This window comes from Pelodiscus sinensis, chromosome 9, assembly GCF_052426305.1.
Source record: "Pelodiscus sinensis isolate ZL-2025 chromosome 9, ASM5242630v1, whole genome shotgun sequence".
NCBI classification, from domain to species: Eukaryota; Metazoa; Chordata; order Testudines; family Trionychidae; genus Pelodiscus; species Pelodiscus sinensis.
Window position 1 is genome coordinate 308,944 of NC_143060.1, and position 16,646 is coordinate 325,589.

Consider the following 16,646-nt stretch of genomic DNA (forward strand, 5'->3'; position numbering starts at 1 on the left):
ATAGGTTTCAGGGAAATTTTTTTCAGCAGACAAAAGATAATATTTCTATATACAGTATGGCTGTGTCTACACTGGCAAGTTTTTCCGGAAAATCAGATGATTTTCTGGAAAAACTTGCCAGCTGTCTACACTGGCCGCTTGAATTTCCAGAAAAGCACTGACGATCTAATGTAAAATCATCAGTGTTTTTCCAGAAAAACTATACTACTCCCGTTCGGGCAAAAGTCTTTTTCTGAAAGACTTTTGCCTGAAAGGGCCAGTGTAGACAGCACAGTTCTGTTTTCCGCAAAAAAGCCCCGATCGCAAAAATGGCGTTCGGGGCTTTTTTGCAGAAAAGCCCGTCTAGATTGGCCACGGATGCTTTTCCGGAAAAAGTGGTTTTCCGGCAAAGCATCCTGCCAATCTAGACACGCTTTTCCGAAAATGCTTTTAACGGAAAACTTTTCCGTTAAAAGCATTTCCGGAAAATCATGCCAGTGTAGACATAACCTATAAGTTTTAAATAGTTGTTAGCAAACAGTTTAATACTGTACACAGCAAAGATGATTGTGAAGCTTGGTTGAAGTGATGGAATCAGAGTGAAATATTTCCCAGGAAATGTCTTACTACTGAATGATGAACTAGCACTTGGCTGAGCCCTCAAGGAGTGAACACATTGTTAGTATAGTCTCACACTCCAGAAGGCAGCATGAACTGAGGCAGAAGGAAGAAAACACAATAGACATACAGCAGTGGCTGCAAAAACTTCCCTGCAGTGATGGACACACATTACCCAATGGAACGCAGTACTGTCCTCCAGATGGCACATACACAATTACACAATGCCAACGGGTGTATGTGAGAGAGACTGACAGACACACACATGATGTGTGTTATGTGTGTGTGTATTTGAGAGAGAGCGACACATATTGCCCCTTGAAGTTTGCTGACCCCACTTAAAGTACACTTTTTAAGTGAACTAGATCAACAAGTTCAGACTCAGGCATCTGTAGCTGTGATATCCGGCATTGTAGAGATGGGATACAGAGTTGGGGGCTTGCTCAGAGGAAGAGGGACATCCTGATATCAGCATCCCTGTTTCCCCTTCCCCCCACCACTCACTAAGAAGGAGACTCATGGGAGCAACTCCAAGTAGGGTTGCCAGATGCTTTCACAAAAAATCCCAAGCATGGTAGGAAAAAAATTGGTTGAACAAAAGAAAAGGGGGGGGGGGGGGGGAGACACCAAAGTTATTGAGCAAAACAAAAAAGTTGCTGTATCTTTAAAAATCCCTGTGCCCCTCGCTCACTGCGCCCCCGCCAGACGTGGCAGAGAAAGAATGTCCCCACCGGTCTTCTGTCCAAGAAAAACAGAAAATACCGGACATTTTACATGTCCCATATTTTCTGGGTTTTTTTTACTCAACAGGGGCCATGAATACCGGACTGTCCAGGCAAAAACCAGACACCTGGCAACCCTAACTCCAAGGCAGAGGGAAGGATCAGCATGGCAATAGGGAAAGGGGCCCAGCCACATATCTTACAGGGAACTTAGGGGAACTGATGAGGGGCTGCCAGCCCACCCTGATTCCAAGTCCCTATGAGAAAATTTTCAGAAAATTTTCCAGAAAATTGTGCAAGTAGCAGACAAAGCAGGCAGCCAAATGATTAATGGGACATTGTTCAACTTTAAAAGAGCACATGCTCTGATAGACAAACAACATAACAATGAAACGAAGTTAACCGGGATGTTAAGTCAGGAGTTACTGTACTTGTATTTAGGACATTGAAGTAAATAGTGTCTCTGTCTCCATCTCTTCTGTCACATGACGTAAGAACAGCCATGCTGGGTCAGACCAAAGATCCACCTAGATTAGTATCCTAAGAGCTACCCAGAATGCACTACACAGTGCTCCAGCTGTGTTTTAAAGCTCCCTACACCTTTCCACCGCTGACCTCGGGCCTGATCATCACCCTTGTCAGGTGGTTAGTAATATATCCCTACTGATATATGTTTATTATTAAAGATAGAATTACTATCCATAGAGATTCTATGGTAAAGTTTGATTCATTAATTTTAGTTCATGTGAGTCTATGCTTTCTTTCACAGGGAAGGGGCGGTGGCATGGGCTTCAGTGCAGACTGTATAAGCTCACCCAGAATCCTGTGTATGTGCTTGCATTTCAGCACATTCTGGGGTCTATGCCACTGTGTCCTCACTGTTGTTTTTAGCTACATTAGCTAAATCAGTGCTGTCTGTAACCTTGAAGTTGTCTTTTACTCCTCCCTCTGTCTCTTCTGTGTGTCCAAATCTTGCTGCCCTCTTATCCATAACATTCCTCACACTTAACCTTTACTGCCTGTTCATGCCACTAAAACTCTTATGCAGTCATCATCCCGTCTTGTTTCCTGCCATCTTCTCCTGTCTTAGCCTCCCTCTCGTCCACAGTGTTTCCTTCCAATCCATACAAAGTGCAACTACAGTATTGAGACCATGATCTTCCTTGCCTCTTGCTCCTGGCTCCTCTCTTCTCTGTTGTATCAACTCAAGGCTTCTTCTGACCTTCTGACATCTTGTTGCTCATCTTCCGCCTTTGCTTTCTTCCATGCTGCTTCATCACATGAAATGCCCTTCCTGAACTGATTACTCTCTCACCCTTCAGATCCTTTCTCATAGCTTGCTTCTGCAACATTGCCTATAAGAAATCAACCAAAGCAGGATGATTCGATTGAATGGCAGTTGGAGAACATTAGTATTTGTGTCTCTAGTTCAGTAGCCTACAGAAAGAGATTGAAGAGCGCAGCACTGACATTGAAACAATGAGGATGGAACAGCAGAAGCTGCAAGGCATCATTAAGTCGTTAGAGAAGGATATCCTGGGGCTGAAGAGGGAGATTCAAGAAAGAGATGAGACTATCCAAGACAAGGTGAGGCAAAACTTTGACAGTCTCAGTGGCTGATGTTTATTATCCTCCCATCACTCAGACATTGATATTGGTATTACCTTATTTGTATTGATGTAATTCTCAGAGACCCTAGTTCAGGGCTACTCAACATGTAGCTCGTGAGCCGCATGCGGCCCGCAGCTTGTTTGTTTGCGGCCCATGGTGCAGTTTGGCTTTATGTGGGGCTCAACACGCTCTGGACTGTCATTGCTCTTTAAAAGTGCTGTCATATGGGTGGAAATGGGTAAATATTGTATTTTATTAATATCAGAACTGACTTAAATGGGACCCGCATGTTGTGTAGTCTTGCCTTAATCTTTGTATTCATGCCCGTCGGTGTAAAAGAAGCTATTTGCATATATATTTGCACGTACAAGCAACCACACTTAAGTTGCGGTCCTTGACATATACTGTGAGTATCATTATGGCCCCTGGGTTTTCCAAAATTGAGTAGCCCTGCCCTAGTTAGTTCCTGGATCCCATTGTGCTAAGCTCTGAAGAAACCTGAACAAGGACGCAAGTCCTACCTTTGAAAAAAAGCTTACAACCTAGAGTTGAGGACTCTGGATATGTCTACAGAAAAGAAAAACTCATGGCTGGCCCTGTGCCACTCGGCTTGGGCTCACAGGGCTATGGGACTGTTTCATTGCTATTTTGACCTCTGGGCACAAGGTGGAGCCTGAGATTTGGGACCCATCGACCCCATGGGGTCATAGACCCTGGGCTCTAGTCCAAACCCAGAAGTTACACACCAATGAAACAGCCCCAAAGGCCAAGCCCCATGAGTTGGCTAGAACAGGCCAACCAAGAGTGTCTAGTTGCAGTGAAGAGATATTCTGTTTCTTCCCTTCCCCTCAGATCTTTCCTTGGGGAATCTATCTGTAGCTCAGGATTTCAAGCTACTTATACTTTCCTTAGCTTCTATAAATGATGTCTGTATTGTCAACCTCTCCCCCTTGTTCTTTGTGGCTCTCTGTGGGATTTGTAACTTAAGATTTCAGTCTCCATTTCCAGTTTCTCTGAGATCTGTGACTAAAGTGTCTTTCTGCCCTAACATCCACACATCACTCCAGGGATCTGTTTGAGAGGTCTGTGTCTGGTTTGCACAGGCCTTCTGCTTTGAGTCTTTGCAGAGACCACTGACTTGTATATTTGTTTGTATGTCTCAGGAGAAGCGGATTTATGACCTTAAAAAGAAAAACCAGGAGCTGGAAAAGTTCAAGTTTGTTCTGGACTATAAAATAAAGGAGCTGAAGAAGCAAATAGAACCCCGTGAGAATGATATCAAAGTAATGAAGGAGCAGATCCAGGAGGTAAGCAGCACAGTCTTCTGACCCCTGCCACCCGGCCCTCCATCTGTTAAAGTGATGATAGGCTAAATGTACAAGGAAACTATACCACATTTGTCCTTTGGTTTGGCCGTCTTTAAAGGAGTGTATCGACTCACTCTTCATCCAAACGTGACTTCTTTGTTACCAATGAAATGACTTCTGTATAGTGGCCGTCGCTTCCCCTTCATAACAATTCTCTGAGGAGACCTTCTTTTACATGGAAATTGCCACAAAAGAGCAGACCCAACTAGTGTGGAGTCCTGTTTCAAATAATGGTTAATGCCAAGCTCTTCATAGAAGGATGTAACTCATTTTCTTAAAAGACATCAAACTGTACATTATAGCCTAAGGGAATTCTTCATTCAACATGTTATGTGAATGAATGTCTGGCTTCCACTTATACCAGACTTAATCCCGTTATTTTCTTTCCAAACCTTCATGCTCACCATGGAAACTAGTCTCCAAACCTTAAATGTGGATGGTTTATTTATTTGTTAGGACTAAAATATTTAGGAAGTCACTTAAACCTTTGTAGCTTTTGGAGACTTTAGACGTATGTAGTTCTTCAAATGGCCTCTGCATATTTCCACATTTGGAATGCAGCAGAGTCATATAGCAGAGATGTTGCAATTTAATTCATTGTGCCTTTTGGAGCTCTCCAACATCCCCCCCGCATCTGTTCTTAAACATTCTAGGGATTTAGCTACAATGGAGAGCATGGCACTGCAGTCACCTCAGTTCCTTACAGTCACCAGCGTGACAGACTAGGAACAGCTCCAGAAAGAACTCAGGCCCCTTTTAGACAAAGTGCATCAACTATTCAATTAGCCAATTAATCAAAATTTTACATCCCTATCTGAAAGCAAAGAGGTCAGGCTTCAAACAGCATGCTTCATGCCCTGTGCTAGATCTGTCATCAAATTAACACATTTGATTCATGGCTTGTCTTGGAGAGTGACACTCTCTCTGTTCTAGATGGAGTGCTTTGATATCAAGAATGAGAAAGGAGAGGCAGAACAAATTGAAGGTCATTCTGCTGCAGGAAGCCTTTCTAGTGAAACCTATCAGAGCTGAAAAGTCAGGTGGTTCCAGAAAAAAATCTTAGATCTACTTCAGCATCAAATGCCTCGAAGTTAGGAACTAAATAATACAAGATGCTTACACTGGTGCAATCTAGCTAGCTAGAAACAATTTCAAAGAAACAGAAAAAGTATCCAGAACATTTATTTTATGGAATTAAGAATAAAAATTGCTCAGGGAATAGACATTTGTTAGCAGAGCTGCCCCACAACAGATCTTTCTGGATCCTATTATATTGGAACTGTGCAGACGAGTACAGGCAGTCCCCGGGTTACGTACAAGATAGGGACTATAGGTTTGTTCTTAAGTTGAATTTGTATGTAACTTGGAACTGGCTCCAGATTCAGCCGCTGCTGCTGAAACTGACCAGGGGCTGACTACAGGAAGCCCAAGGCAGAGTTGCTCTGCCCCCAGCTTCCTGGAATCAGCCACTGATCAGTTTCAACAGCGGCTGAATCTGGAGCCTGGGACAGAACAGCTGGGGCGCTGCCGGGTAGGTCCCCCCAGGACCAACCCGGCAGCACCCCAGCTGCTCTACCCCAGGTGTCCACAACAAAAGCCTGGTCTGCTGGGGGGGGGGGGCGCATTAGCTGTACCCCCCCCCCCCAGCAGACCAGGGAGCTCCGGAGCAAAGCCTTGGAGGCGCGGGAACCCGCCGCCTCAGCAGCTTTGCTCGGGGTGTCCCTGGTCTGCTGGGGACACCTCCCAGCAGACCAGGGACACCCCGAGCAGATCAGGGACATCCGGAGCAAAGCCTTGGAGGCACGGGACCCCGCCGCCTCTGCGGCTTTGCTCGGGGTGTCCCTGGTCTGCTGGGGACGCCCCCAGCATACCAGGGACACCCGGAGCAGCTTTTCTCGCCCCGGAGGACGCGGTGGCGGGACCACTGCGCGTCTGGGTGGTCCCACTGCCCGCGAGTTCCGGGGCGAGAAAAGCCCCGTTCGTAAGTTCGGATCCGCGTAACTCGGGGACTGCCTGTATGCAGTAAACACTCCAGACATCCTTTTTCAGCAGCAGACTTGCTGTCATGGGATAAAATGGATAGTCCTTTCATGAATTGAAAATTGGTTAAAAGTTAAGAAACAAAGGGTAGGAATAAATGATTGGTTTTCAGAATGGAGAGAGGTATTTTTAGTGGTGTCCCCCCCAAAAAGGTCTGTACTGGGACCAATCTTATTCAACATACTCATAAATTCTCTGGAGAAAGGGTTAATCAGTAAGGTGTGAACATTTGCAGAGTATTCTAAACTGCTCAAGGTAGTTAAATCTAAAACAGATTGTAAAGAGCTTCAAAAGCATCTCTCAAAACTAGATTACTGATGAAATGGTAGATGAATTTTAATGTTTATAATTGCAAAGTAATCATAGAATCATAGAATACTAGGACTGGAAGGGACCTTGAGAGGTCATCGAGTCCAGTCCCCTGCCCTCATGGCAGGACCCAGTACCGTCTAGACCATCCCTGATAGACATTTATCTAACCTACTCTTAAATATCTCCAGAGATGGGGATTCCACAGCCTCCCTGGGCAATTTATTCCAGTGTTTGTCCACCCTGACAGTTAGGAACTTTTTCCTAATGTTCAACCTAAACCTCCCCTGCTGCAGTTTAAGCCCATTGCTTCTTGTTCTATCCTCAGAGGCCAAGAAGAACAAGTTTTCTCCCTTCTCCTTATGACACCCTTTTAGATACCTGAAAACTGCTATCATGCCCCCCTCAATCGTCTTTCAGCCTTCCTTCATAGGTCATATTCTCTAAACCTTTAATCATTCTTGTTGCTCTTCTCTGGATCCTCTCCAATTTCTCCACATCTTTCTTGAAATGTGGTGCCCAGAACTGGACCCAATACTCCAACTGAGGCCTAACCAGCGCAGAGTAGAGCAGAAGAATGACTTCTCGTGTCTTGCTCACAACACTCCTGTTAATGCCTCCCAGAATCATGTTTGCTTTTTTTGCAATAGCATCACACTGTTGACTCATATTTAGCTTATGGTCCACTATGACCCCTAGATCCCTTTCTACCGTACTCCTTCCTTGACAGTCGCTTCCCATTCTGTATGTGTGAAACTGATTGTTCCTTCCTAAGTGGAGCACTTTGCATTTGTCTTTATTAAACTTCATCCAATTTACCTCAGACCATTTCTCCAATTTGTCCAGATCATTTTGAATTATGACCCTATCCTCCAAAGCAATTGCAATCCCTCCCAGCTTGGTATCATCTGTGAACTTAACAAGCGTACTTTCTATGCCAATATCTAAATCGTTGATGACGATATTGAACAGAGCCGGTCCCAAAACAGACCCTGGGGAACCCCACTTGTTATGCCTTTCCAGCAGGATTGAGAACCATTAATAACTACTCTCTGAGGGTATGTCTACACTACCACCCTAGTTCGAATTAGGGTGGTAGTGTAGACATACCCTGAGTATGGTTATTCATCCAGTTATGCACCCACCTTATCGTAGCCCCATCTAAGTTGTATTTGCCAAGTTTATTGATAAGAATATCATGTGAGACTGTATCAAATGCAGGGGCGACCCATCCATATAGGCGAACTAGGCGGTCGCCTAGGGCACCAAGCTAAATGGGATGCCAAATAGTAGCGCAGTATCATTGAGGGGTTTGGAGGTGGGGGCGCCGATTGCATGGTTCGCCTAAGGTGCCAGTTGCTGTCAGCTAGTCTAGGGCCACCCGTGATCAAATGCCTTTCTAAAGTCTAGGTATACCATATCCACTGCTTCTTCCTTATCCACAAGACTCATTATCCTATCAAAGAAAGCTATCAGATTGGTTTGACATGATTTGTTCTTTACAAATCCATGCTGGCTGTTCCCTATTACCTTACTACCTTCCAAGTGTTTGCAGATGATTTCCTTAATTGCCTGCTCCATTATCTTCTCTGGCACAGAAGTTAAATTAACTGGTCTGTAGTTTCCTGGGTTGTTCTTGTTTCCCTTTTTATAAATGGGCACTATATTTGCCCTCTTCCAGTCTTCTGGAATCTCTTCTGTCTCCCATGATTTTCCAAAGATGATAGCTAAAGCCCATATATCTCCTCTATCAGCTCCTTGAGTATTCTAGGATGCATTTCATCAGGCCCTGGTGATTTGCAAACATCTAACTTTTCTAGGTGATTTTTAACTTGTTCTTTTTTTATTTTATCTTCTAAACCTACCCCTTTCCCACTAGCATTCACTATGTTAGGCATTCCTTCAGACTTCTCAGTGAAGACCGAAACAAAGAAGTTATTAAGCATCTCTGCCATTTCCAAGTTTCTTGTTAATGTTTCTCCCTTCTCACTGAACAGTGGGCCTACCCTGTCCTTGGTCTTCCTCTTGCTTCTAATGTACAGGCAGTCCCCGGGTTACATGGATCCGACTTACATCAGATCCCTACTTACAAACGGGGTGAGACAACCCCGCACTAGCTGCTTTTCCCCCTAGCAGACCAGGGAGACGCGGAGCGGCTTTTCTCAGCAGACACCTCAGCTTGAGAATAAAGGACTGAGGGAAGTGAGGTGTGAGAGAATAAAACTGAGCTCTGGAGAAATGTTTGGCTAGAGTTTCCCCTACGATATGTACCAGTTCCGACTTACATACAAATTCAACTTAAGAACAAACCTACAGTCCCTATCTTGTACGTAACCCGGGGACTGCCTGTATTTAAAAAAAGTCTTCTTGTTTCCCTTTATTCCTGTAGCTAGTTTGAGCTCATTTTGTGCCTTTGCCTTTCTAATCTTTCCCTTGCATTCTTGTGTTGTTTGCCTATATTCATCCTTTGTAATCCTAGTTTCCATTTTTTATATGACTCCTTTTTTATTTTTAGATCTTGTGGTTAAGCGAAGGTGGTCTTTTGCCATATTTTCTATCTTTCCTACGCAGCGGAATAGCTTGCTTTTGGGCCCTTAACAATGTCAGCTCTCGTAGGTTTTTTTCCCCTCAGTCTTGATTCCCATGGGACCTTACCTATCAGCTCTCTGAGCTTACCAAAATCTGCCTTTCTGAAATCCATTGTCTCTATTTTGCTCTTCTCCCTTCTACCCTTCCTTAGAATTGTGAACTCTATGAGTTCATGATCATTTTCAACCAAGCTGCCTTCCACTTTCAAATTCTTAACCAGTTCCTTCCTATTTTTTATAATCAACTCTAGAACAGCTTCCCCCTGGTAGCTTTTTCAACCTTTTGAAATAAAATCTTGGGCTTTGGATGATTTTGTTAGTTGTTTAAAAAAAGCCTCATCCACCTCTTCCACCTGGGTAGGTGGCCTGTAGTAGACTCCTACCATGACATCACCTTTGTTTTTTACCCCTTTTAGCCTAACCCAGAGATTCTCAACACTTCCGTCTCCTATGTCCATCTCCACCTCAGTCCAAGTGTGTATATTTTTAATATATAAGTCAACACCTCCTCCTTTTTCCCCCCGTCTATCCTTCCTGAGCAAGCTGTACCCTTCCATCCCAACCAATCATGTGTATTATCCCACCAAGTTTCTGTGATGCCAACAATGTCATAGTTGTATTTATTTATTAGCACTTCCAGTTCTTCCTGCTTATTACCCATACTTCTCACATTTGTATATAGGCATCTAAGATGCTGATTTGATCTTGCCTCCCAGTTTTGCCCTTTCTCTCCTTTCTCTCTGCCATTATAGCCCACGCTTCCTCCCATTTCCGACCCATCTCCCAGGTCTCCATGTTCTCCATTTCCCTGTGGGCTTTGCTCACCTGTCCCCATCGAACCTAGTTTAAAGACCTCCTCACTAGGTTAGCCGGTCTGTGTCCAAATAGGGTCTTCCCCCTCCTCGAAAGGTGAATGCCATCTCTGCCTAGCAGTCCTTCCTGGAATACCTCTGGGTATTATGTTTTCCAATACATATTGGAAAACATAATCCCAACTATATGTACAAAATGATAGGGAATAAGTTAGCTGTTACCACTCAAGAGAGAGATCCTGGCATCATTGTGCATAGGGCCAGGGTTAAATATCCACTCAATGTGCAACAGTAGTCAAAAAAGCAAACAGAATGTTAAGAATAATTTTTAAAAGGAATAGAAAATAAGACAAAGACTATCTTATTGCCTCTGTATAAATCCATGGTATGCCCTCATCTTGAATACTGCATGCAGATGTGGTCACCTTATCTCAAAAAAATATATCTTGGCTCTGGAAAAAGTTCAGAAAGGGCAATAAAAATTATTAGTGATATGGAATGGTTGCCATATGAGGAAACTGGGCCTTTTCAGCTTGGAAAAGAGGAGATGAAAGGGGGATGTGATAGAGGTCTATAAAATCATGACTGGTATGGAGAAGGTAAATAAGGAAAAGTTATTTCTTCTTCGAGTGCTTGCTCATGTCCATTTCACTTGTGCGTGCGTGCCATGTTCATGGATTGTCGGAGAGTTTTCCTTTAGCGGTACCTGTCGGGCCAGCCCCCTGAAGTGGCGCCACTATATCTATGCATATATACCCCCACTGGCCCTCCGCTGCCTCAGTTCCTTCTTACCACCCATGACAGTTGTTGGAGCTCCCTTCTCGATTGTTTGCAAGCGTGGTCCCAGCAGTATCTGTAAGTCTTTTAGAGTAGTTAGCTCCTAGTTAAATCCCTTTGTTCTTTCCAAGTTGCTTTCCCTGTCAAGTACCTGTTTAGATAGAAGCTTCAGGGGGTAGCCCAGTTAGTCTGTACAGGATAAACTTAAAAAACAACCAATGGTCTCGTAGCACTTTAGAGACTAACAAAACATGTAGATGGGATCATGAGCTTTCGTGGGCACAGCCCACTTCTTTCTGTGCCCACGAAAGCTCATCACCTAATAAACTATCTTGTTAGTCTTTAAAGTGCTATATAGTTTTTCCTTTTGTTTTACCAAGATCAGACTAACACAGCTACCTCTTATTACTAAGCTACATGTTTTCTTAGTCCATAAAGTGCTACCAGACCATTTGTTGTTTAGATAGCGTTAGATAAGTTGTTTGGGTTGGGGCTTGCCTGTTGCATCCCCTTCCATTCCAGTCCACGGGGCATGCTAGGGCCTCATGGCTTTAATCCTTGTGTGGACTGTTCTAAGCCTATGCCCTGTGGCAACCCACATGATTTGTGTCTGGTGTGGCAAGGGCCCCTCTTCCCCAAGCCATCACTGGGTAGGTCTCCTCCTCTTAGCCCCCGGGTTTGGGGTTCTGCAGCAGGTCTTAATGGTAGGGAGCCCAGCCAGGTGCCCTCAGGCTCCTCAGGCTCCCTTCCTAGCTGTCTTTACCTAGTGCTTGGTCAAAATTGTTCTCTCCGATTTCTTCCTCTCTGTCTCTCCACCACCTTCCTTTCGTCCTCTCACTCTCCTTCCCCAGCCTCCAACTGCTGAGGCTTTTAAAGGCCCTCAGACAGACAGCAGAGAAGTCAGCTGGCCCCAATATGCCTGAGCCAGTTCCCTCCCAGCTGCATCTAATTGGGCTGCAGTTCTCTGCTTCTTCTCACAGGGTTTTTTCCCCTTTTGGGCTGCCTTTTCCCTTCTCTGCAGCAGCTCCCTGGCCTGACCCTGTCACACTGGATAAGGCTTACATCCCAGCTAGCTGCAGAATCTGCTGTAGTTTTAAGCCCCAGACCCAGCGCAAGAAGACTTGCGCTTGAAGATACTCCTCATGAAGTCAGCGCTTCGCCTGGCAGTGAGAGAAGATGTGGTACCGCAGTACACTGCCCTCTGTGTGGGAGACACCAGGGTCTTCAGGAGCCTCATCGGTGTCAGTGTGTCCTGGGGCGCGGCACCAGTTGCAATCTTCAGTGCCTCATAAGAAGAGGATGGTGGAGAGAGGCAGATCCCCACCCCAGCACGTGTCTGCAGTGTGCCCCCAGTTGGGGCACTCTGTTGCACCTGCACCGGCTGTGAGGTCTGTTGCTCCTGGGTTGGAGCATGGCCAGTCAAGTGTGACCAAGGACTGCGGTGTAACGGAGGAACCGGTTCTGGTTGAAAGGCCCTCCACGCCGGACATGTTCGAGGCGGCACAGGAATTGATTGAACTGACGGCGGACTCACCCTCGCTTCCTCAGGAGCACCAGGACAGGTCTTGGACCTGTGCCTCATCCATAGCACCAGACTCGGGTAGACCTGCACCATCCTCCACACCAGCACCCTGTCTAGTGGTGCGCTCCTGAGTGCTCACTTGTATGCCGACACCGACAGGTCCTTCGGTACTGGTGGCTTTGCTCTCCCAGGAGTCTAGAGAGAGCTAGGCATCCAGCGCTCTCATCCCTACGGCCCAGTCTGCAGCACCAGAGTACCTCATGGCGCTGGTGCAGCACTGTGGCAAGCTGGCATCCATGGCTTGGCACGCAGAGAGGCACTGTTCCCTGGGCCTGGCCTCAGCTCCAGCTTGGTCGGAGTCCGACTATTCATTGGATTCCAGTGTGGAGTTGGTGCAATCCAGGGCGCCGCTTTCCCGCTCCCACTCCTGGTGCTGCTTGGTTTCCCAGCACTGATCCAGGTCTTGGCACCATTCTAGGTCTTGGTACCGTTCTAGGTCCCGATGCTGCTCTCACTCCCGGCACCACGAGCACCATGACAGCATTTTGGGCCTTTCGCACACTTGGCATCTGCAGTGGCAGCATCCAGCACAATGGCCATTTTGGACCTTCTGGGCGTACCACCGGGCTCAGGGGAGTGCTCCCTACACGTCAGGTTCCTTGTGCTTGGGTATTCAGGCTCCGCCTTCAGGAATGCCTTATGCCCTGGTACTGCAGGCCTTGACAGTGTGGAATGAATCTCCCGGGTCCCCATGAGTTGGGGGCAGGGACCAAGGGTCTTCAGGGCAGTCTGCCCCTTCTCAGGTGTCAGAGTGGCAGCATGAACTGGAGGACTCAGACAATAGAGAGTACTCCTTGTTCTCCCTGGACAAGGCCCTAGGGCTGGCCTCTTCATCAATGCCAGCCATGGACTCTCGGGCCCATCAAGAGTTCCTCCAGAGACTGGCCCAGAGCCTCGGAGTCCCGCTTAAATGGGCCTCTGAGGACTCGTACCCAGCGGCTGACATCCTTAATGCAGAGGTGCCGTCTTGTGTGGCCTTGTCTCTGAATAAGATGGTGAGCACCAGCGTCTATTCCGCCTATGGACAAGAGGGAAGAATGGAGGTATTTTGTCCCCCAGGTGGGCCATGAGCACTTGTTCTTACATCCGCCACCAGGCTCGATAGCGATACAGACTGCAAGCCACCAGGAGCACCAGGGCCAGCCTGTCCTTACCCCGAAGAACAGGCCACAAGGCCTACACCTTGGGGAGGAGGGGCTTCCTCAGGATTGCTAACCAGCAGGTTCTCCTGAGTAGGTATGCCTTCAACTCGTGGGCAGCTATGGACAAGTATAGTGAGTCACTGCCCCAAGACTTGAGGAAGGAGTTTAAGGCTTTGTTTGAGGAAGGCAAGGTGGTGTCCTGGGTGGCACTTCAGGCAGCCCTGAACTCCGCAGATACGGCAGCCCGTACTATGGCAACGGGCCTGGTTCTGCTCAGGGGACTACAAGTGTCTGGCATTCCACCAGAGCTACGATCCGGGACCTCCCCTTTGAGGATGGAGACCTGTTTTCGGACTGGAACAACACTAGTCTCCATGGGCTAAAGGATTCTAGGGCAACTCTCAGGTCCCTAAGCATCCATGCTCCTGCCTCGCAGAGGCACTCCCTCCTTAGGGCCCTGTCTCACCCTTTCTAACAGAACAGGTCGGATTTCTCCAGGCGAAGGGGCCGTAATAATAATAATAGAAGTGGCAGATATCCCTCCCGCTTGTCTTCCAACCTGGGAGCGGGCCCTTCCAGCAAGCCCCATGGCCCCAGGCCAAATCTTTGAAGGTGCAAGCAAGGACAGCAGATCAGAAGCCTTTTACCAATCGCCTTTTCCCCATTGTGCCTGGTCACATATCACGATAAACCGCTGGGTCCTGGACACAATGAGAAGGGGTTATTTCATCCCCTTCTGCTCTGCCCCTTCGAATACCTCTTCCCTGTTCCTCTTCAGGTACCCCTCTCACGAGCATCTTCTCAGGGTAGAAGTGCAGAAGCTTCTCAACCTGGGGGCGATAGAGGAGGTCCCCCAGAACCTCAGGAGAAAGGGTTTCTACTCCCTCTATTTCCTGGTCCCAAAGGCCAAGGGCGACTTCTGCCCTGTTCTGGACCTAATGCTTTCATAGTAAAAGCCAAGTTCAAGATGGTAACCTTGGCCTCCACCATTCCTTCCATAGTCATGGAAGACTGGTACACTGCCCTCAATCTCAAAGACACCCATTTTCACATTTCTGTCGCACCTGCGCACAGGCAATTCCTCCGTTTTATGGTGAGTTGTGACTGTTATCAATTTACTGCCCTCCCCTTTGGCCTTTCTACAGCCCCTAGGGTTTACACAAAGTGTATGGCAGTTGTGGCCACTTTCCTGAGGAAGCGACAGGTCCAGGTTTATCCATACTTGGGTGATTGGCTTTTAAGAGGCTCCTCCCTACCCCAGGTGGTCAGCCACATAAACCTTATAAGGGTCACTTTCCTTAGGCTGGACCTTATCCTAAACAAGGCCAACTCCACAACTGGTCCCCACTGAGACGATAGAGTTTGTGGGAGCCTTCCTGGATGTGACGAAGGCCAGGGCCTCCCTACCCAAGGGGCGCTTCTCGGCATTGAAAGAGGCAGTACTACATCTCCAATTGTTCTCCACCATGACGGCCCGCTGTTGCATGAGACTGCTGGGGTTCATTGTGCTCACTTACATGGTAAGGCTTGCCAGGCTAAGGTGACAGCTGCTTCAGCTATGGCTGGTGTAGACCCACAACCCAACGTTTCAGCATATGGACATCGTGGTAACGGTGCCTGCCGATGTGCTGAGATCCCTCGACTGGTGGCTGTGCGAGGAGGTGGTGTGCGAGGGGGATGCCATTCCTCAGTCCTTCGCCATCCATTCAGCTGGTGACAGATGCTTCCAATATGGGTTGGGGAGCCCACCTTAGGAAGCTACAGATGCAAGGTATGTGGGGCCCCAAGGATCTCTCTCTCCACATCAATGTCAGGGAACTGAGAGCTATTTGCCTCGCCTGCGGGGTTTTCCTTCCGCAGCTTTGAAACAGGTGCATTTCAATTTTGACCGATAACACAGCTGTGATGTTTTATAGAAACAAGAGGGTGGTGCTCGCTCCTATCCCCCGTACAGGGAGGCTCTCCTCCTCTGGGAGTTCTGCGTAGCTCAATATTCATCCAGTGGCTGCTTATATCCCTGGAGCCCAGAACGAGTTGGCGGAGCGTCTCACCAGGTCCTTCTAGGGGCACGAGTGGTCTGAAAGAGTATGTCTAGACTACATGCCTCTGCCGACAGAGACATGTAAATTAGACTACCCGACGTAGTCAGTGAAGCGGGGATTTACATATCCCCCGCTTCATTAAAATAAAATAAAAATGGCCACCATGCTGTGCCGGCTCAGCTGATCATCGGCACAGCACGGCAGTCAAGACGCGGATTGATTGACAGAGAACGCCTTTGTCGACCGCTCCTATAAACCTCATTTCACGAGGCATAAGGGAGCGGTCGACAAAGGCGTTCCCTGTCGACCGATCCGCGTTTTGACTGCCGCACTGTGCCGACAATCAGCTGAGCCAGCACAGCATGGTGGCCATTTTTATTTTAATGAAGCGGGGGATATTTAAATCCCTGCTTCGTTGACTATGTCGGGTAGTCTAATTTACATGCCTCTGTCAGCAGAGGCATGTAGTCTAGACATACCCTAAGGGCGGATGTATCCCTCTTTATTTTCCACAGGTGGAAGTTTCCCCACCTGGACCTGTTTGCCACCGTTTCAACAGGAAGTGTCCCCGGTTCTGTTCTCTATTCAGCCACAGCCCTGGGTCTCTGGGGGATGCTCTCATGATCCCGTGGCCTCTGGACCTGCTGTACACTTTTCCCCCCCTTCCTGCTGATCTGCAGGGTAATCCTCAGGGTCAGGGAATTCCAGGCCTCAGTAATCCTGATAGCCTCAGCCTGGCCTTGTCAGCATTGGTTCTCAGACCTCCTTGCGCTCTCACTGTAGCGTCTTCTAACTCTCCCCCTGTGCCCAGACCTACTGTCCCAGGAGTTCAGCAGGCTTTAGCACCCGAACCTCCTCTCCCTGCACCTCATGGCATGGAAGTTCTATGGCTGACAGCTATAGAGATGCAGTGTTCGGAGCAGATCCAGGCAATGCTCTTGGGGAGCTGGAAGCCTTCCATACGGTCCACTTACTTGGCAAAGTGGAAACGTTAGTCCTCTGATCAGATAGCAGGGGGTTCTCCCGTATGAAGGCCCCTGTGCCGGTGATCTTGGAT

At 47.4% G+C, this 16,646-nt stretch overlaps 1 protein-coding gene across 3 annotated transcripts in view; it reads left to right on the forward strand.

Annotated features, from left to right (window-relative positions):
* The window catches only part of CFAP57 (cilia and flagella associated protein 57), a 170,986-nt gene that overhangs the window by 128,826 nt on the left and 25,514 nt on the right, over window positions 1-16,646 (forward strand). For all 3 annotated transcript variants that reach the window (XM_075914597.2, XM_075914599.2, XM_089780355.1), the window contains 2 exons: window positions 2,748-2,906; window positions 4,094-4,237. In XM_075914597.2, coding sequence (XP_075770712.2) covers window positions 2,748-2,906; window positions 4,094-4,237 — 303 coding nt within the window. The remainder of the gene's footprint in view (window positions 1-2,747; window positions 2,907-4,093; window positions 4,238-16,646) is intronic.